This window comes from Ostrinia furnacalis, unplaced genomic scaffold (assembly GCF_004193835.3).
Source record: "Ostrinia furnacalis isolate ACB-3 unplaced genomic scaffold, ASM419383v2 OfSCF2698, whole genome shotgun sequence".
Lineage (NCBI taxonomy): Eukaryota > Metazoa > Arthropoda > Insecta > Lepidoptera > Crambidae > Ostrinia > Ostrinia furnacalis.
Window position 1 is genome coordinate 123,245 of NW_021132937.1, and position 21,983 is coordinate 145,227.

The 21,983-nt window shown below is 38.2% G+C and overlaps 3 protein-coding genes across 3 annotated transcripts in view; 1 reads left to right on the forward strand and 2 right to left on the reverse strand.

The window, feature by feature from the left end:
- The first annotated feature begins 3,351 nt into the window (after positions 1–3,351).
- Positions 3,352–9,186, forward strand: LOC114356174 (uncharacterized). Its single transcript, XM_028309295.1, has one exon. The coding sequence runs from the start codon at positions 3,381–3,383 to the stop codon at positions 4,434–4,436; it is 1,056 nt and encodes a 351-aa protein (XP_028165096.1). The 5' UTR covers positions 3,352–3,380; the 3' UTR covers positions 4,437–9,186.
- LOC114356159 (induced stolen tip protein TUB8-like) lies at positions 7,281–12,315 on the reverse strand. The gene is made up of 6 exons (XM_028309275.1): positions 12,312–12,315; positions 12,000–12,143; positions 11,583–11,660; positions 10,999–11,178; positions 10,179–10,370; positions 7,281–7,384 (listed from the first exon to the last, which is right to left on the reverse strand). The coding sequence occupies exons 1-6, from the start codon at positions 12,313–12,315 to the stop codon at positions 7,281–7,283; spliced, it is 702 nt and encodes a 233-aa protein (XP_028165076.1).
- Positions 12,316–13,059: 744 nt separating this feature from the next.
- LOC114356160 (cell surface glycoprotein 1-like) overlaps positions 13,060–21,983 on the reverse strand; it is a 92,140-nt gene continuing 83,216 nt past the window's right edge. The window contains exons 5-14 of the mRNA XM_028309276.1: positions 21,756–21,853; positions 21,295–21,428; positions 18,798–19,019; positions 18,193–18,336; positions 17,765–17,842; positions 17,106–17,285; positions 16,323–16,514; positions 15,956–15,988; positions 14,675–15,583; positions 13,060–13,187 (exon numbers count right to left, since the gene is read on the reverse strand). Of these exons, the coding sequence (XP_028165077.1) occupies positions 13,060–13,187; positions 14,675–15,583; positions 15,956–15,988; positions 16,323–16,514; positions 17,106–17,285; positions 17,765–17,842; positions 18,193–18,336; positions 18,798–19,019; positions 21,295–21,428; positions 21,756–21,853 (2,118 nt within the window). The remainder of the gene's footprint in view (positions 13,188–14,674; positions 15,584–15,955; positions 15,989–16,322; positions 16,515–17,105; positions 17,286–17,764; positions 17,843–18,192; positions 18,337–18,797; positions 19,020–21,294; positions 21,429–21,755; positions 21,854–21,983) is intronic.

The window sequence follows — 21,983 nt, forward strand, 5'->3', positions numbered from 1 at the left end:
AAAGTCGATAACATAGTTAGAAATTATTATATAGGGTAGTCTATAAATAGAATAATGCCGGGAAGTAAAACAAGGAATTCCCAGACAAGCAAACAAAATAAAGCCAGTTTACGTCCTACTTCTGAGTAGATACAGACTCACTGATTCCACGGAACTACAAGACTACTTTGTTAAAATAATTAATAGATCGAAACCTGGAATATTCTTGGTATATTTCCTGGAAACGGCATATCTCGAATCTGCACAGATTATTACATTAACAAGAAGACAAGGAGTTACCCGTAAATAGCATATTATTCATTTCGGTTGGGTATTAAGTATCTGTTATGAAATAGTTTTAGTTTTTTCTACTTTTATAGTTGGTTACCAGTAGGACCGTTCATCATGGAAAACCTTGGGGGAGGCCTTTGTCCAGCAGTGGACGTCATTTGGCTGAAACGAACGAACGAACCAGTAGGTGTTTGGGTTAAGTACAAGTTATCAATTTAAGAATCTTTTCAACAGTAAGTGGTAGGCCTGGTCGCATAATACTCGTAAAACTAGCAGCGCCGTATAAAAAAAAAACAAATGAATATGCAAACATGCAACCCAAATTGAAGAGAAAAGGGAAACATACGCAAAGAATACGTCTGAGTGAATAAAACAAATATTTTAACTTTTGTTCTATGAACGTAAAAGTTGATCGTAACAATATGAATTAACTAACTTACGTAAGCTTTACCTACATACCTAGGAGCTTTTACATTGTGGTAAGAGATATGTATGTACAATGAAAGCTATGTGATACGTCCACAGTCCACGCTGGGTTTGCGAGTTTGCGACCACGCTCTCTGACGAGCGTAACGCTCCGTTTGCTTCAAGCGATAAAGCCTAGATTTTCCGACGTGCGGTCTGAGCCTCACTGGATTTCGCACTTTAGATAGACCAATTTGCGAAGCGAAGATTTTGGGAACCAATTTCTCAGAGAGAATCTACCCTAACGCTTCGGGGAAGAAGGGAGAAAGGAGGCACATATAGGATTCTACACACTGAGCCCGAAAGCTTTATTTCAAAAGAACATAAAAAGAACGAAGAAAAAAGAACTTATACCTACCGGCTGGTCGCCGTTTTTGGTGTGTAGACTGCTTTAGAGTGACATTTAGGCTGAGTTGCACCATCTTTTTTTAACTTTAAGAAACTTTCAAAATCTGTCAAACTCCATACAAAAAGCACCGGTTATCGTTATAGTTAGTTTTAAAGGTAAGTGGGGCAACTCAGCCTAAGTATAGGTATGTCGTTTACTAATTTGACCGTGTTACGTTCTAAAACGGTCGGCCGATTTTACTACAAAGAGTTATAATATCCAAAAAACTGGACATGAAGTGGAAATTAAATTGAAAAGCGTGAGTTAAAATGAATGAACCTTTTTGTTATTGGGATTTTACTTACATTCTCTTATTTATAACACTTCGCTATTTAACCAATTTTACACACAAAGGAGCAAATATAAATTCATTATAAACAAAAGTCTGATTGAAAAAAGTGAGTTAAAATGAATAAACCTTTTTGTTGTTGGGTTTTTAACAAGAACTCTTACTCTTTAGTAGGTACTTCGCCTTTCAACCAATTTTACACATAAATTAAAATTCATTCAAAATAAAAGGCAGATTAAATAGTTTGATATTGTTATTATGAAGTGTTAAAGCTGAAATAAGTTGATAACTAAATTAATTATCAAAACAGGGCTGCTACGTGCCAACTGAATATTCTGCACATTAACAACAATAATAATTAATAGCACATTTCGCCGAAACTTCACTTACTGTTACCGAACTTCATGTGTGTTGAGTTTGTATTGTAGCTTAGCTGTTAATACACTTTAGGTGCCGATATTTAATTTTATGCAGCTTTGTTAATAGGGTTTCTGATTTCTCGACCTATTTTTTTTCTCGAGTTTCGGGAATTCTCGAGGCCTAAGTCTCGAGTTTTCTCGGGTCTCGAGTCTTTTAATTAAAATTGTTGAAATCGATTGAAATTTGCTAAAAACACAGGTTTTTTAAATCTAATATACAAAGAAATACAAAAACCCAAATACGTAAAAATGAACTGAAAAGATAGGAACAAGACAAAGTGTTCACAAATGCAGTCGGAGGCATCAATGACTATTTTTTTTTGTTGGTGATAAGTAGTGGGTGATAAGCCGTGTGGTGACGGCAGAATAGAATACATTTGTCGCGGAGGAGGCTCATAGTCCAGCAGTGGACTGTAAAGGGCTGTTGATGATGATGATTATAAGTGTTTGGTGCTTCCGACTGCATTTGTGAACACTGACTTGTTTCTATCTTCTCAGTTCATTTTTAACCAGTTGGGTTTTTGTTTTTTTTTTTTCAATAATATTTTTATTTTAATCTTTTAGTTAAAGAACATACATTTTGCAAGCTATTTAAAAACCCTTTATTTTGATACCCCACTAGATAGGTTTTGAGATATTTGTTTAATACATATTATAGCGCCAAAAATCGGCCATGTAATATATTTTCAGTTAAAACAAATCTAACGATAGTCTTTAGTGACACTCGCCGGACTGAGAGGAATCGATTGACGTGCGAGCGAATCATAAAAATCGACCCAGGAGTTTGATCTCTATAGTGCTTCAAAATCATACATACATAGGCTGTTGAACACATTATCACTCCTTTGCGTCACGCAGTCGGGTAAAAAAGGAAAGACTAGACCAGTCTAAAAGCAACGTTAACCTATTAAATAATTAAAATCTTACTTTTGTCTAAGAAAATAGGCTTTCAAGAATATTAAAGCTTCAAATTCGAGACTCGAGAATTCTCGAGCTCCATTAATTTTTTTCTCGTCTCGAATGAAGCCAAATTTCTCGAGTTTTCTCGAGTTCGAGAAAGCTCGAGCAGAAACCCTATTTGTTAATTATAATTTGTATGACGTTTCACGTCATAGTATTTAACATTGATATTTATGACACCGACCTACAAGTTCACAACGTCACTCCGCATAACGATAGTCTACTTAAAAAATCCAATTTTGTTAAAACCATGGCTGTAAAAACATAGCCAAAACGTCAAGCTTTAAGCACTCATAACAGTGAACCTACTATGTAGGTACTTTAAAAATGTCGCGTTCTGAAATTTTCCATCAACAATTTTAATTTTAATTTCAAGTTAGAACGAGGATATTTTAGACACAAAGTTGACTACCTAGTCAGCCTACCTAGGCACTTCACAAACTGGAACGAGTTTAACATACTTAATCCCGTATATTTTCCACGAGCACCTTCATATGCAAATCATTATGTATTCCGGACCGACGCCCTCTTAAATCTTTTCAAAGTTTTATTTTATTGCTCTCTCTTTCTTACTACGTGCGCCCACAAAATGAAGACTTGCTCGGCGTGTAATTTAGACGTAAACAATGAGGACTACATTGAATGCTCGAAATGCGACGGAGTTTATCACCTCTTGTGTCTCAATATGCAGCAAGGTCTTACTCCAGATGCGACCACGAAGTGGCTGTGCCCACTATGCATGAGTAAACAACCGAAAGTCGACAATTCTGCACATCCTGCACGCCCGTCTACACCTACGGCGCAGGCTGAGATTTCGTTCAACGTCACTCGACGCAAAGCACCAGGCAAGTCGGAGTTAAGTGTTCCAACAAACAAAGATGACTACATACGACGGTCCGAGCTCAGAGAACTGCTGCGCGAAGAAATGCTAAACCTCATGAAGACAAATAATGCTGAACTAAGGTCCACCCTCAGCACATTTTCTGAGAGAATTACTAACCTCAATACGTCAATCGAGTTTATGAGTGATAAGTTTGACAAAATGACCGAGGGACTTCAGCAACAACAACAAGAAATAATCACTCTAAAGAAAGAAAATGCTTGTCTACGCACAGAAGTGAACAGTCTCAGCGGTAAATTACAGCAATTGGACCAACTATCGCGCGCCTCGACCTTAGAAATACAATGTGTTCCTGACAAAAAAACTGAGAATGTTCTGCAAATTGTCAAACAGCTGGGGCGCACCGTTAACTGCACTATTAATGACCAAGACATACACTACTGCTCTCGGATAGCCAAGATTAACCCCAACAGCACTAGACCACGCTCAATTATTGCTAAACTCAGTTCACCTAGACTGCGTGACACCGTGTTGTCTGCGGTCTCACGATACAACAAGGAAAACCCGCAGAACAAGCTAAGCACAGCGGATTTTGGCTTCAACCCCGAGAATAAGACACCTGTTTTTGTTTTGGAAAGCCTGTCCTACGAGAATAAGCAACTTCATGCCGCTGCCAGGCAACGCGGCAAGGAGTTAAACTTCAAGTTTGTGTGGGTTCGTGCGGGAAGAATCTATATGAGAAAAAACGAAACAAGTGAAGCTATCTTTATCCGTAACGCCTCTGCACTTGATAAAATACAGTGACTCTTGCTAACTATTGTTTCTCGGTGGTTACTTATTTCTTGCCATTGTTGTCATAATATAAAGGAATTACATTTGAATGGTACAGTATATTATTATGTGTGCTGTAATTTACTGAGTGCTATCTTTGCTAAATACAGGCCTAAGGGATGCTGTCATGTAATGTATTATGGTAACAATTTAACTACATTTTTTGCAAAATACTCAATGAATAGTTCATTCGTGTGTAAAATGTGTTATCTTAGTCGCATTGCATATATTCATTATACGGATGTGCATATTTATCTGGATAGTTGTCATGTGAGGAAGGAATTATATTTATATGGTGTAGTATATTATGTGTGCTGTAATTTACAGAGTGCTATCTTTGCTAAATACAGGCCTAAGGGACGCTGTCGTGTAATGTATTCTGGCAACAATTTAACTATATTTTTTGCACAATACTCAATATTTGATAGTTCATTCGAATGTAAAATTTGTTATCTTGGTCACATTGTATATATTCATTATGCGGATGTGCATATTTGTTTGGATATTTGCCATATTTGTCATATGAAAAAGGAATTATATTTATTTGGTGCAATATTTTATGTGTGCTGTAATTTACAGAGTGCTATCTCTGCTAAATGCAGGCCTAAGGGATGTTGTTGTGTGTTGTATTCTGGTATAAACTTAACTATATTTTTTGCACAATACTCAATATTTGTGAGTTCATTCGAATGTAAAATAAGTTATCTTACTCACATTACAGATATTAATATTGTGTCCCACACTGTTTTGGTGCTACAGCTGGGCTCTTATTACAATTATTATTACTATGGAGCGAACGGGACGGCTGTAATTGTGATGGACAGGTTAGTAACGACGGGCGTATACTTAAACTTAATTCGCAATGGGCTGTCGCTTGCATTTTTATTTGATTTGGTGTGTGAGTCATTCTGTCAAACTAAGTCAACCATGACAATACACATGAGTAGCCGGCCAGCTTATTATTCACTTGATGGTGTTTATGCGTCTCCTAAAACCAAACCATACCTATGCGAGACGGTAACCGCGCACAAACATGGTCTTCTCACGGCAATGCTATACAGTCTTTTTTTTATACAAAAAACTGAACATAGCATATTACCACATACTCGTTATAGTTACATACACAATACTATCTCACACGGGTACATACATGAACGCGTTTGTATGAAGGTAGGTTATGGCTCGATTAATCAGTGCGTTTCACTACCAATGGCCACTGTTTGTGATGTGTGTATTTTCTTTTACTATTCTTACCAAAATATAATTTATTGCATACCTGGGGTAGGCGTCTTACTAATGGTAAATATTGCTGACTACAGCCCTGTTTTATTGACGGGCCGCCGTGGCACCGTTTTTCAATTTCACATTCTTATTTTAAAGTATAATCAGTGTAGTCTGTTCATAGGGTTTGACCACTTACACTCAACGTGAATAAATCCGCGGATAATCTAACAATTTTTTATCAAAATGTGCGAGGTCTCAGGACCAAGTGTTTGGAAATATATAATAGTATCTCTTGCAGTGATTATGATATCTTGTTATTCACTGAGACTTGGCTTCAGGACGATATCCTTAGCGCCGAGCTCTGCGATACCAGGTACGACGTTTTTCGAGCGGATCGTGATCTGTCTCAAACAAATAAAAGGTCAGGAGGCGGTGTCATGACTTGCATAAAGAGTAATCTCAGTCCTCAAGTCGTTAACAATTTTTCTTCTAAAACTTACACAGAGTTACAATGTGTCACCGTGCCCGCGCGCACCCTTGGTACAAATAGCAATTTACACATAATTCTAGTGTACCTACCGCCCGATTATTCAAATATCCCAGCACAGTTAGACGAAATTAAGTCATTTCTTATGCAACTAACCCAGGAGCATCCTAGTGACACATATCTATTAACGGGAGACTTCAACTTGCCTTGCTTTGAGTGGCGTAATGGCCATCCAATGTTACTTAATAATGTTGTTTCGGGTTTGCAGGACGCGGCATCTGAGTTTGTTGGAACTATGAACTACCTGGGCTTTAGGCAATTTAATTACATTCCCAACGACAGGGGACGCTGTCTCGACATGGTGTTTTGTACATTGAACTCTGTGGTTGCTAGGGCAACGTCTCTTTTGAGCATTGAGGATAGACACCACCCACCGCTGCACGTTTGCATCACAGATTTGTTTATCACACCTTTTCAAGAACAATCGACATCGCGCCGCAATTTCCACACTTGTGACTATCCAGCCATAATCAACTACCTAAATAAGGTAGACTGGGATAATTTGTTTAGTAATGCAACGATTGATGAGGCCTTGGAAAAGTTTTACAAAATAATATACGAATGTTTTGACAATTACATCCCTTCGATAAAAGTAAATGGTCTCAAAAGCAAATATCCTCCCTGGTATAATATAGCTTTAATTAAAATCATACGCGAAAAGGGTAAAATTCATAAAAAATGGAAACGCTATGGGAACCCACGTGATTACGACACATTTGTTATGCTACGCAGCCGTGAACGCACAGTACAACGAGAATGCTATAATAGTTACTTAAAAGCCACTGAAAACAATATTAGGATCAACCCGAAAGCTTTTTGGTCGTTTGTTAAATCCAGAAGAGGCGGCTCTCAGTATCCGAAGCAGTTCACTTACTTAGGAGATACACTCGTGGATGGTTCCGACATTTGCAATGGCTTCAACGACTTTTTCCAAAAAATGTTTTCTAATGGCTCGTCGAATGATGTAGATCTAATAGATAGCGTTGAGCGGGACACCGTCACAGATGTGATAGCTACTACGAGCGTCTCACCAGACAAACTTAAAATCATGCTTCAAACTCTTGACGTGAGCAAGGGGGCTGGCTGTGATGGTGTTCCGCCGGTGTTTCTTCGTCGTTGCGCTGATGTTCTGTGCTATCCCGTATATTTACTGTTTCAATTATCATTATGCAGCGGGGTTTTTCCAACTATCTGGAAAAAAGCCCACATTGTTCCGATCCACAAAAAATCTTCAAAATTAGAAATTATTAATTATAGGCCCATCTCAATTTTAAATACACTAAGTAAACTCCTTGAAAGAATTGTATACAACAGTATTTACTCTACAGTTACAAGTGGTATATCACACCATCAGCATGGTTTCTTGAGGCGTAAATCTACCACCTCAAATCTGGCTGAATTCTGCAGCTATGTGCTGAGCGGTATGGAGAGCGCCGGTCAGGTTGACGTGATCTACACCGATTTTGAAAAAGCTTTCGATCGGGTGGATCACGTCATCCTACTCAGCAAACTATTCGAATTAGGAATCCGTGGGGATTTGCTCAGGTGGGTTAAATCTTACCTAACGAACAGGTCTCAAGCAGTTGTGGTGGGTGGTTTTAAGTCTGACTTTGTTCAGGTTCCATCCGGTGTACCGCAGGGTTCGCATCTTGGCCCTTTATTTTACTGTGCGTATGTGTACGACATTAATAAGTGTTTTCAAAATTCCAATCACCTACTTTACGCTGACGATAAAAAGGTTTTTACGAGGGTATCGTCAATTAATGACTGCATACAGATGCAAAGCGATTTGAATAGACTACAGGAATACTATAATGATAATAAAATCACAGTCAACATCAGCAAGTGCCAATGCATTAGCTTCAGCCGTAAAAAGGAAACTTTGACATACCCATACAGCTTTAATGACATGATAATAGAGAGAACTTCCGTTGTTAGAGACTTGGGCATTTATCTTGACTCAAAAATGTTGTTCAAACAGCACATAGATTACATAGTTAATAAAGCTTTCCGTAATCTGGGCTTCACAATGCGAATTTGTAAGGCGTTTAAAAACCCTCAAAGTTTGAAATCTGTATATTACGCATACTGTCGTAGCATCTTGGAATACGCTAGTCCCATCTGGTCTCCTCAATACGCTAAATATAAAACTAGTCTTGAAAAAGTTCAGAAATTGTTCGTTAACCACCTAAACTTTAAGCAATCACGGCGTCGCGAGGGCTATGTAAAAGACTGTGGCCATTTCAATCTATTACCTCTTGAATCTCGACGCGACATTATTGACATGTGCCTACTGTACGACATTCTGCGAGGCAATCTAGACTCACCCAATCTTCTATCGATGATCAGCTTCTGTACACCTAAATTTCGGACTAGACACACCCCGCTGTTGGCCATACCCAAGCATCGTACCAACTATGCCCAGAACAGTGTTATGACTCGTTTGCATAAAACATACAACTCTAAGTATAAACACATTGATTTCTTTAATGTGAGTAAGAGTACACTGAAGAAGGAAATGAGACATATTATTTTACAAGTTAATGCGCCGGGTTCCTAGAAATCCTAATATACCTATCTATGTGTTCTGACCACACGGTGCATCTTATACCTACCTAACTCAGTGATCACGTTATTGTGGGATATAAATATATATAACTAGGGACATTTAAGGTCTGCCTAATTAATATTTAATTGTTTTGATGTCTTAAGGGTTGTAATAATTTACCCAAATTTACTTATATTTAAATTTAATTACACTAAGATTGTATAACCTGAGCGCTGCATGTTCAATCATGATTATTATTTTTAGGCATGGTTGAGGATGCAGCGCTTATTGGTACTCATTACCTGATAAAATGTAATAATGTACGAACTAATTTAAACAGCTAGGAAACTCTTTAATTGGCTTAGATTTAATGCTCATCAAACTAACATGAATATTGTAAAACAGCTGTTGAGTTTCTAAATAAATAAATAAAATAAATAAATAAATAAATAAAATAATAGTTTTTATGGCCGTTTTATTGCTGTTTCGAAGTATGTACGATAATATTTCAATGCGTGAAGAACATTTAGTAGGTAACTGGGTGACACTATAAATTATATTGCCGACATGTTTTGTGTAGAACAGGCCCTATAAATGTTTCAAGACCGTGACATTTTGCTAATATTCCTAACCTAACCTAACTAACTCTATTTTTTTATGCATAACAAAAGCAGGTATTTGACCACAATCGCACCGATGTTAACTGGGAATACTGGGATACAGTCTAGGATGGTACATTTATCTGCCCTGTAAGTGCCTATTCACTCTCGCCTTAAAAAGATATTTCTGGACATACAGTCCAAAAAAGAAAAAAAATATTAAATTCTAGGTGTCATTTAAAATATTTTTTTTTAATTTACTGCACAGTTTTTAGGCTAAAGGTATTTTAATGTGTGAACCGTTGGGCAGAAACGTAAACAAAAATGTCCTAATACAGGCTGATTAGTGTGACTCGATGAGATTTTTTTCCCAACGAGTAACAGTGTTACACGTTTCGGTGTGACTGGTTGGGAACAAACGGCCAAAATAGGTCTATTAGGTCACATGTCTCTCCCTAACAGCAGGATTTCTGCTGCAGGAACCTACTCAGTTAAACGCTATAATAAACCTGGTGAATAATACTCTCAGTGCACTTAAGGGACTCTTATCTAGGTATAAATAAGACGTCAATATGTAGGTGACAATTTAATGCTTGACACAATTCACANTAAAAAGCTATACGCCCGTATTCACAAACATTACTATGAGGTCTCATAGTGCGCGTGGACGCACAGGTCAAGTAACGTTTGTGAATACGGGCGATAATCACTTATCAGTAGAAGAATATTTGTAACTAATATTACAAATCATTTTTTTCAAGTTATTTATAATTTTTAAATCAAAAAGTGTTTGTTACCTTTAGAACTAGAAACTTTGTACGATATGCTCGTCTTGACAGTGACGTCGTTTCCCAAGTTTTTGAAGTCGAATCCATCTAGTGAATGCATCGCCACGCGCTTGTTGCGGTTGTCGCTCTCTATTGGAGAAGTTGAAGTGGCTTCTGGCTCGGGCGCCGGTTCAGAAGTGGGTTCTGGCTCGGGTTTGGGTTCTAAAAATGTGAAAAATTTAAAATAAGATTGAATTTGAATTATTCTCATTCTATTTTTTAAACATTATCACGTTCAGGGAGGGCACCGAGCTAAAATTAACGATTCGCTTTTGCCTATTATGTACTTGATTAAGGGTGTTTTATTTTTCGAAAGATATTAAGATAATCCCTATACCCAAACAAAACTCACCATGATCGGAATTAGCAAATCTATAAATTAAAATAATCGTCAACTAAAAAGATTAAAATAAAATAATTATTGAAAAAACAAAAACCCAACTGCGAAAAATGAATTAAAAAGGTAAAAACAAGACAACTTAGCGTTCACAAATGCAGTCGGAGGCATCAATTACATATCACCTACAAAATAATTAGTAGTTGATGCCTCCGACTGCATATGTGAACACTTAAGTTTTCTTGTTTTTATTATCTTTTTAAACCTTGGGGGAGGCCTTTGTCCAGCAGTGGACGTCATTTGGCTGAAACGAACGATTATCTTTTTAGTTAATTTTTACGCAGTTGGGTTTTTTATTTTTATTTTCAATAATTTTATTCTAGTACTTATGGTTTCCTTTATTTTAATTATCGGGTGGGTGTTATAAATCGATTTTAATTCAAATATTCTCACCTGCCGTTGGCTCAGGCTCGGCGCTCGGTTCGGGCTTCGCCACTGGTTCGGCCGCGGGTTCGGCCACGGGTTCGGCAGCTGGTTCGGCCGCGGGTTCAGCCGATGGTTCTGGCTCCGCTTTCGGCTCCGGTTCCGCTTTGGGCTCCGGTTCGGGCAACGGCTCTGGTTTTGGCGTACTCTCTAAAATAAGAATAATAACGATACAGATAAAACGTGATATGGTTTTGATCTTTTTTTTCATCTTGTAACAAATTGCAAATTCGCAATCGCTTCTAGTTTTCTAATTAATTATTTGTAACTAAAAAGTGCATCCCCAAGCAGGCTCTGGATTGGAACCCCCAAGGAAAACGCAAGCGTGGTCGCCCCAAGCAAACTTGGCGGCGCACTGTAGCGGACGAGGCGAAGAAGATCGGCAAGACTTAGAGCGAGATCAAACGAGAAGCTCAAGACCGAACGCGATGGAGGACTGTTGTGGACGCCCTCTGCCCCATCTAGGGGACATAGGACCTTCAGTCAAGCAAGTCAACTAAAAAGTGTAGCTTGGTATGCTGTCGACTGTACTTCAAAACATTTACTCAACTTACGTTTTTCGTCAATAGAAGGCCCCAACACTGGAAAGTTTTTACATTCTTTCGTCAGTCCACTTGGTCGCCAGCCCAAACCTAAAAAAAGAACATAGGACATCACATATCACTTCAAACTTAAATGAATTGGCCTAAAATACAGTGAATTCATTTTCTGACCCATTTAGGAATCGAAGCTAGGACCTAGAGACGTCAACTTTCAAACCACTAGACTAAAGAGACATGAATAGAAAGGGCAAGACATTTTTCAACGTTTTTAAAAGCAATAACAATAGTGACTGCGTTTCTTGCGCTGCTTCTTCTCAGCACTGGCCCATTTATTGTCCTGAAGCAGAGGTAGGTTTAATACTGGGACGTGTAAAAGTGCTTTTTAAAACCCTACTTGCATAAATAAATTAGGTTCATGAGTTTTTTTACCAGCATACGACGTTCCATTAACCATCATGATGACCTCAATCTCCGCTTCATCCTTCAGCACCCTCCAGTACAAATTGAACTCCTTTGAAAGCTCCTTCTTCGTGTAAAGACCTAAGTTCACCTTTTTGTCCTTCCATGGTGCCTCTGAAAAGTAAGAATAGCACGTCAAAAAGGTGAATTTTGTTTATTAAGAGAAATACTAGATGGCGCTAGTTAGTGCCGCTACTCGACACTAGATGGCAGTACGGTTAAAATTTTGAACGAAATTGAAATAATGGATTGTTAAGGACGGTTTGTAAGTAGAATTATGGCCCATACTTTACATTAATCCGACCTTAAAAAGAAGGAAAAAGGGTAAACTANTTTTAAGTGTGTGATTATAGCTTACTAGATGACGAAAATTTCTGCGTTCTGGTCTTATCTAAAGGTTCTCAAATAGAGGCCTGAAAATGCGGCGAAATGGTTCCAGTAAAGGATGGTACGGCAGTGTTTGCTTCGCGCTCGACTTGGCGGGGGCACTGCCGTGCCCCCAGATTGGTACCGTTGGATAGAGCTTGTGAAGCACTTTCAAGATTAGTAACCAGTTTTTCGATATCTTGTATAGTTTAGAAATAATCGAATGAGATCACTTATCGTTTCCACCCTGTATAGATGATTTTCACCATCAATCCCTAATCAAAATTTTTAAGAGACCCCTATAAAAACAAAATTCCGGATAAGCGTTACCATGTCACTTAAAAATTAGAGATTGATTGTGAAAACGGCCAAAAATCACGGTACGTTTAGTTTATTATGAACTTGGGGGCGAGGCGAGGGTATAGTATCCGATATTATGGTTTAAAATTGAACGTAAACTCTGGATCTACTCGTAGATCAAAGGACACTAAAATAATAATTTAACTGGGGTCCACTTTGATCACCCAGGGCATCGTATCCGTGCGTGATCAAAGTCTAAATTGTCGCTGGAAGTCCACCTGTCTTGTCGCTTTGATCACCTGGGTGATCAAAGCCAGGTGATCAAAGTGGAATATAGACCGAGATGATGATGATGACTCTAGCATTACCTGTCTCTAGTGTAATAGTCCAGCACACGATGGTAGTTCCCTCTAGCGGTGCCTATGACGATATCGGTACAGTCCATGGGGTTGAAATCGAACTTGGGAGTGTATTCGTGTGCAGGGAAGTAGCCTGGAATCACCAACAATCGTATTGGACACTGGTCTAAAAGACAAATAACGATGTACTTTGATTATGGGCCCAGATTTTTAGCGTGTTCTCCATGAAGAACAGTTTGTATAGTAATAATATGATTTGAAGTAGAACTACGCTTATAGCTCAGTCATATTGTAATTGTCTGCTCTATGACTATAGAAATATGTGTTTTAAATATTATTTGTAAATGATGGCTGGCTAAAATTAATTTTAGGAGTGTAATTCTCAAATACATGTTTTGTCAGGAAAAATTACCCAACAAGTAATCCACAATATGGAAATTAGTCATCGCCATGAAGTTTGAAATTTAGTTAGATAAGTACATTTGTTTATTCCAAAGTTGCATAATCTAAGAAAAAAGTAAGTCTTTAGTAAATGAACAGGAAAATAAGTAAATTATTTAATTGTGGAAGTTATTAATTATCGCTGAAAAGAACATAAGAAAGTTAATACACAATTAAAACATCAGTTCATCAGTTAAAAGATCAGAGGAAAGGGTAAGGACAGAAGGAAGATTGACTTGAAACAACGAAGCGAAGCAAAGGCAAGGCACGAAGAAGCATAGAATAAAGAAGCATAGAAGTACAGACACAGATAGAAAAAAAGTAAAGATAAAAAGATAAGTAGTACCTACCTACTTGTGCAGAACACAAAGATAGATTATGGGCCGTATACAAACGACGATCAAAATATGAATCTAGGATTCAAGAAAAGATTAGATTGTCATTGGTCAAAGTAAAGTTAGTGATTGGTCGAACTGAAATATTTGGACCAATGACAGATGTCATTATATTATTTAGTTTATTTATTTATTAGTTAGATTTGAGAGTCGTTTATGAATAAGGTCTTAATAAAATACAATTTCAAAACTTTGAGTCAACATTTTACAATTTTACTTCATCTAGGAATAATTCTACATTTGGAAATTATTTTTTATGGTAAAAGACGAGTTATTTATTATGGATTAAGATAAATTAGTCACAGAACAAATACATTAGTCTTCTTCAAACGTAATTAATTTAGTAAACGGTTTCTATGTCAGTAATAATTAATTATATTAATGTCTACTGTGCTATACATAAATGCTATACAAATATAATTCAATATAATCCATCGATAAAATTAAATTGTTACCAAACTTTTAATCTTCTTAATTAGTATTTTTTTTAGTTCTTTATTTTATTTTATCAATGGAAATAAGTTGTTCAAGTGGGTACAGTTGACTGATGATTAATATTTCTCATTTCGTTTCATAATTACTTATGTACCAACTCAAACAACCGAAGTATAGTCTGCTCCAATAAAAAATTGCAATCTCGCAAACAAAAATGGCCGACTAGGTACAGCACACTAACTAAATAATGTTATAAGTAGATCACTGTTGTTTTTTATCGTATTAAATTGCTGTAGAATATTATTATTGCTGCAGACTATACTTTTTAAGTGCAAAGCTAGTGCGTTACCTGCTTCTTCGGTAAGTCCCTTGACTAGCAATATCTCGGTATCCGACTCGGCTTTAGTGGGTTCTGGGGATGGTTCTGGCTTAGATTTGGGTTCTGGGGATGGTTCTGGCTCAGATTTCGGTTCTGGGGAGGGTTCTGGCTCAGATTTGGGTTCTGGGGAGGGTTCTGGTTCTGATTTTGGTTCTGGGGAGGGTTCGGGTTCTGATTTTGGTTCTGGAGAAGGTTCTGGCTCGGACTTTGGTTCTGGGGAAGGTTCTGGCTCAGATTTGGGTTCTGGGGAGGGTTCTGGCTCGGATTTGGGTTCTGGGGAGGGTTCGGGTTCTGATTTGGGTTCCGGGGAAGGCTCAGGCTCGGCTTTTGGCTCTGGTTGAGGGCTTGGTTCTGATTTCGGTTCGGGGGACGGTTCTGGCTCTGACTTGGGTTCTGGCGTGGGTTCGGGCTCTGATTTCGGTTCTGGGGACGGTTCAGGTTCAGATTTGGGTTCGGCCGTGGGTTCGGGCTCAGATTTTGGCTCTGGATTAGGTTCTGGCTCTGATTTAGGCTCCGCTGTAGGTTCTGGCTCAGATTTAGGCTCAGCTGTAGGTTCCGGTTCCGATGTAGGTTCAGAAGTGGGTTCTGGCTCAGAAGTGGGTTCTGAGGTAGGCTCAGGCTCTGATTTCGGTTCAGGAGTAGGCTCTACCTCAAGCTTAGATGCAGCCTTAGGCTCTGGCACCGATTTAGATCCCGGAATGGGATTCAGCGCGGAATGATTAAGTGGTAAGCGTTTAGACTTTGGTGCAAACTTTGGTTTAGATTTAGGCTTTGGGGTAGACTCAGTTTTGGGTTCTGGGGTGGGTTCTGGCACGGAGGTAGGTTCGGGTTCAGGGATAGGGGTGGTTTCTGGGACAAAAGAGGTCGTTGTTTCCACATCTGCAAAAATAAGGGGACCATGCAGCATTATATACATTAGTGTTTCTCACAGACCACATATCCCATAGATGTGGGGTATAATGACATCTTACACGCTGTTTCAAGCTTCATAGCTATTGGGACCCTATGACGCCCATTTTATATCATCCCTGAAACATTTAGCTGGCCTAAAAATAGGTAGACTTAACAAAACGTGCTTTAGTCAAATTTTGAGGCTATGTGTCCTGTGATATATTATACATTTACTGTTAGTTTGTTGCCAATTATGTGCTGTTTTTGCGTGGCAAATGCCTGCTTTTAGCGTTCGTGTGTTATAGTGCAGTTTTTATTACTGTATTTATAATTGCTTCATTTAAAGGTATTGGAACTTACTGCTGTTGGTTGACGTTTCGCGTTTTCGGCGTCCTGTAAAAAATAATACAGTTGAATATTAAAAATTCTGTCAACCAGGCCAAGATGCTACATAATTATAAACTATAAGTTATAAGTTTGTGAGGTTAGTTATATTTTTTAAAGCTATACGTCCGTATTCGCAAACATTACTATGAGGTCTCACAGTGCGCGTGGACGCACAGGGTGACACACGAACCAATCACAGAGCTCTATTCAACGCTGTGCGTTCGATTTGCTACTTCACTTAAGCAAGCATCGTTTGTGAATACGTGCGATAGTCATCCTATCTAGGGTACTTTGTAGAAGAAAACTTGTAACGAATTACAAATCAAAAGGTGTTTGTTACCTTTAGAACTAGAAACTTTGTACGATATGCTCGTCTTGACAGTGACGTCGTTTCCCAAGTTTTTGAAGTCGAATCCGTCTAGCGAGTGCATCGCCACGCGCTTGTTGCGGTTATCGCTCTCTATTGGAGAAGTTGAAGTGGCTTCTGGCTCGGGCGCCGGCTCTGAAGTGGGTTCTGGCTCGGGTTTGGGTTCTGGGAAACGTGAAATTAGGGTTATTTTAAAAATAGCATTATCAGAAGTAAAAAGAGTGAAGATACTATTTAGAAAGAATAATTGCAATATTCTCATTATTTATTTAATTTAATACATGAATGAATGAAGTTTAATACATGGGAACCTCTCCTTAGATTTTAAGTTTGCAGCGCCCAACAGGGTCCTTAATGATCTCCAAATATATGTAACACCTAAATGTACTTAAGGAAGCAATAAACATATTGAGTATTGAATTAGTGGTAATCCGTGGGGTATTTTGTCCAGCAGTGGACGTCATTTGGCTGAAACGAACGAACATAAATTAGAGTCCTCTACCGATTTACACGTTCCCTAGTAATGTTTTATTTTTATTTTATTTTTTATTTTATTTATTGAGGTATACCTACCAACAACATTAATACAACAGTTTTTATTTTTTTAAGAGTTTGGGCAATCCTTTAATCCTTTTTTCATTAATTGGGAATGAAATATCAGCTGGTAAAGACAACGCATACAAAAACATTTTGGCTAAAGTCTAAGATACAAGCTTGAAAATTAAACGTAATAGAGGTAACATATTATATCCTAACCTGCCGTTGGCTCAGGCTCGGCGCTCGGTTCGGGCTTCGCCACGGGTTCAGCGCTCGGTTCGGCCACGGGTTCGGCAGCTGGTTCGGCCGCGGGTTCCGCCGATGGCTCTGGCTTCGCTTTCGGCTCCGGTTCCGCTTTGGGCTCCGGTTCGGGTAACGGCTCTGGTTTTGGTGTACTCTCTACATGTAGCATGTGGTAAAGGTGCTATTTTATTTAATTTAAATACAAAAATAATAACGACACAAATACGTAATATGGTTTTGAATTTTTTTTTTCATCTTGTAACAAATTGCAAATCGCTTCTAGTTTTCTAATGTGTGTGTGTGTGTGTGTTGTGTGTGTGTAACTAGCTATGCCCGCGACTTCGTACGCGTGAAAACCCGTTTTCGCAACATTTTTCATTATTGCTCTGCTCCTATTGATCGTAGCGTGATGATAGGCTATTTAAGACTGAAAAAAATTTTCAAATCGGACCAGTAGTTCCGGAGATTAGCGCGTTCAAGTAAACAAACAAACAAACTCTTCAGCTTTATAATATTAGTATTAAGTATAGATTATAACATTTAGTACCAAATAAATATTTTTCTTTCTTTCTTCTAACTAAAAAGTGTACATTGATGTGATGTCGACTATACTTCAACACATTCACTCAACTTACGTTTTTCATCAATAGAAGGCCCCAACACCGGGAAGTTTTTACATTCTTTCGTCAGTCCACTTGGTCGCCAGCCCAAACCTAAAAAAAGAAAAGAGGATTAACTAGGTATGTTTTATTCACATTTCACTTCAAACTTAAATGAATTGGCCTAAAAAACAGTGAATTCATTTTCTGACCCATTTAGGAATCGAAGCTAGGACCTAGAGACGTCAACTTTCAAACCACTAAACTAAAGAGACGTGTATAAAAAGGGCAAGACATTTTTCAACGTTTTTAAAATCAATACAATAGTGACTGAGTTTCTTGCGCTGCTTCTTCTCGCTACTGGCCCATTTATTGTCCTGAAGCAGTGGTAGGGTTAATACTGGGACGTGTAAAAGTGTTTTTTAAAAGCCTAAAAGTAAAATAAGTTTCATGAGTTTTTTTACCAGCATACGATGTTCCGTTGACCATCATGATGACCTCAATCTCCGCTTCATCCTTCAGCACCCTCCAGTACAAGTTAAACTCCTTTGAAAGCTCCTTCTTTGTGTAAAGACCTAAGTTCACCTTTTTGTCCTTCCATGGTGCCTCTGAAAAGTAAGAATAACACGTCAAAAAGGTGAATTTGTTTCTAGAAATAAATAATAGATGGCGCTATCTGGTTAGTGTCGCCACTCGACACTAGATGGCAGTAGTACGGTTAACATTTTGAACGAAAATGAAATAATGGATTGTTAAGGACGGTTTGTAAGTAGAATTATGGCCCATACTTCACATTAATCCGACCTTAAAAAGAAGGAAAAAGGGTAAACTAGAAATCATGAAGCAAATTCTTTTCAAATATTTTAATTTTCTTCTTTATCACAATTCAGTGCAAATAATACTATGTAGTTGTCACTATCGTCAAATTTAACACTCGAATATACAATTCTTTCTGATCGTATTTAGAGTAAACCAGGGTAGATTTATGCCCTTCAAAGCATAATAAAGACACGGACGCTCTAAAAACGTAGTAAATCATGTAAAATGTAGGTATATCATGCAAACTTACTCTTGTTACACCCTTTCCCGTAGAACCCAAACGGACAATAGCACACTTTAGCCGGAGCCTCAGTGGAGTTGGTCTCCATACACTTCCCTCGGAGTCCACAGTCGGTGTCCTCCAGACACTCGTCAGAGAACTGGCAGCGAGACCCGTAGTACATCTTGTTGCATTTGCAACGGCCTAGGATGTGGAAACCCTTGCCGGAACAGGTCTCATGGTAGTCTTTGCCTGTGGAGTAATAAAATATTGTTATTGCTATAATACCAGCTGTTTTGTAGTAGAATGAAGACTACCTACATTTGATGCAAAATTGCACCTACTTCAAGTTATAATTGCATTAAATGCCACAGTATTTGGCTTGATGTGCTGTCGTCGTATATTGACCATGCATAGCTGACCTATTAAAGATTAAATAAGCAGTAAATAAATACGTGACGTGATTTGGAAAAATACGTGATTTGGAACTGCAAAGCGTACCTACATTGAATTTATTAATCTCAAAAAAATTCAAACTCTTAACCCTTAAACTGGTATACTTAGAGAAAAAAAGCAATGTTTTTGAACCTGATGATATTTCACTAAAAAAAATCTGCCACCACTAGAAAGCCTTGACGTAAGAAACAAGTTTTACATAAGTTTCAAAGTTAAGTAAAGTGAATCTTTATTTACTCTTCATTTTTTGAAGCAGACGTTTCAAGCCTTACATCATAAAATCATAATTTACACCTACACTCCACTTCCTAATGCAAAAGAACTTTCTCACAGTTATTACCGTTAATTTGTTAGCTTTTAGCACCAATGCTTTTACCGCAATCTCATAAAACCATTCATTGTGACTCTAGATAACCATTATTACAGCAAAATATTATCTTCAGTGACCATCTCTGTTAAGTAATAATTTTGCAATCACCTAAGCGTGGATAATACCAGTTTTCGATTTCAATAAAGGTAATTGTAAAACAGGTTTTTATGTAGGTATGTATGGGAATTATTATGTACCAACCATAATGGTTCTATAATATGACCATAAGATGTTAAGTTTATGCTTAAATGGTTGTGGTGTCATTATTATGAGGTACCTAATAATTTACAATCGAGAGAAAATATTAGCGAATGAGATATTTTGAACAAAAGAAGAAGAAACAAAGACCACACAAAGACACTAAACCATCAGAAATGTCGTACGTACTCATACCTTAATCTCTTTAATTTACTAAGGAATATTAAGAAGCTAACCATAATATTAGCCTTGATAATTTCGTTGTTATTGTCTTTGAAAATAAACAATAACTATTCACATTGTTCAAGGAAACTTGCTACCAAGGCCAAATGTAATTTATACAAATATTTACATAAATGTCACATCAAAATTAAGCCTGATCATAACTTCAAAACAACCTGCTGTAGATTAAGATCGTCCTTGTCAATCAAAAGGCTACTTTCTTCATACCAAAGGTACTTATAAATCTTGAATAATTCATTACCTTGCATTTGAATCTGTCACACAAGTGATCTTTATCTAATCAACAAAAGAATTCAGCTAATTGTAGTGGTTGCTTAATAGTGACCAAATACCAAAAACTAGTATTGTGTATTAGAGGTATGTGGGTGTGAAAACCAGTCTTAGGAACCTGGCTGTCTGACTGACATTCATAACATTCTTCATCACTGTGTCATAAGCTTCCCCCAAAGAACATTTTGACGTACGGCACATAAGACGAGGTATAAGGCTCGTTTAACACCAAGGTTGAGCGGAGCGGAGATGTGTTTTGAATAACCAATCAGATTTCGTTATTTTCACATCTTTTCTCCGCTCCGCAAGGCTTCGCTCCGCGCCGTATCCGCTGTCAAATTCTATAGAAAAATGAGTCCGCCCGATACATCTCTCTTCTCCGCTCCACTTTGCCTTGGTAGAAGCCGGGCCTAAATGGCGATTAAGGAAGAAATAAACATGCAACAACCCAACCAGTACGGCTAGCACGAATAACTTTCGAGTTTGAATCGTTTGCCTATTCGAATCGCCATCAAAAGATTTAGTACGACAACAACAACAGCGCTCTTGTGAACGTGTCGTAAAGTGAACTTAGTATGAGAAATGGTTGCACGAAACTTATTTTGAGAGACAAAATTTTCACGTTATCGTTTAATTCGAAGGTTGAGTATCGAATTTTATCGAATATGCAAACGATTCGAAGACGAAAGTTGTTCATGCTAGAGGTACTGTCTGCCCTATGTCGAGGATTGTGGGCCAAAAATCCTCAATTTGCTTCTGGTAAATTGAAAGGCTGTGTTCTTACAAAATGGCAAGAATGACAAGGAGACAAAATGACCTGAGGGCTTAGTGTGAGTTCACATCAAACGTCGTCACTAGTGAGCGCGAAAAAAATTTACAGCGCCCCTAGCGGAAACTTTCAAGAACTAAAATTTTCATAAATTTTTAACGCGCTCACTAGTCAGGACGTTTTATGTAAATTCACACTACGCCCCCTGAAGATGAACTTACGAGGCACAATATCGATGTCAGCGCAGGACCAGAACCGGTAGTTGGCGCCCCATTCACCAGCTTCCCGCTGCAGTTGTAACGTGCAGTTCTCACAGGTGAAGTCGCCGGGCAGACGGACTTCGTATTTCTGGGCGCTGAAAAGTTTAATTATATTGGTAATTTATTGAATTCGTGTAGGATAGATCTAGATCTTAATTTTAATTATTTTTTAAGTAAAAAGTTGCAACGAAATACAATGGTTGGAACAGAAACGTTCTCGAGTGGCAACCAAGGGCCGGAAGACGTAGCGTGGGCAGGCCTCCTACTAGCTGGACCGACAATCTGATGAAGGTCGCGGGAAGAACCTGGATGCGGGCAGCGTAGGACCGGTCGTTATGGAAAGCCTTGGGGGAGGTCTTTGTCCAGCAGTGGACGTCATTTGGCTGAAACGAACGAACGATAAATAATTAAGTTATACTTACGTAACGTCATCTCGCACGAATTCAGAGCCAGCTGCTCTCGGTGTCAGGTCCAGAACTGGCCGTTCCAGCTCATCTAATATTCTCAAACTGAATCCACCCTGTCAACACATAAATGTAGAAGATATCGTGAGTTTATATCAATCGACATACTTAGTATCAATAAATGCAAGATAAGTGGCATTCCCATTTACCCCTTACAAGCTTGCCCCATTCTAAATTTCCCTAAAA

Bases quoted from the DNA above. Each gene is read 5' to 3' on its own strand.
- LOC114356159 (XM_028309275.1), bottom strand. The intron at 11,661-11,999 runs GTAAAAAAACTC...TTCTTTTTTTAG, and splicing joins TAATGGAACGTCGTATGCTG to GTTTGGGCTGGCGACCAAGT. The intron at 7,385-10,178 runs GTAACAAACACT...TAATTGAAACAG, and splicing joins CAAAGTTTCTAGTTCTAAAG to TAAATATACGGGATAGCACA.
- LOC114356174 (XM_028309295.1), top strand. From the start codon at position 3,381: ATGAAGACTTGCTCGGCGTGTAATTTAGACGTAAACAATGAGGACTAC.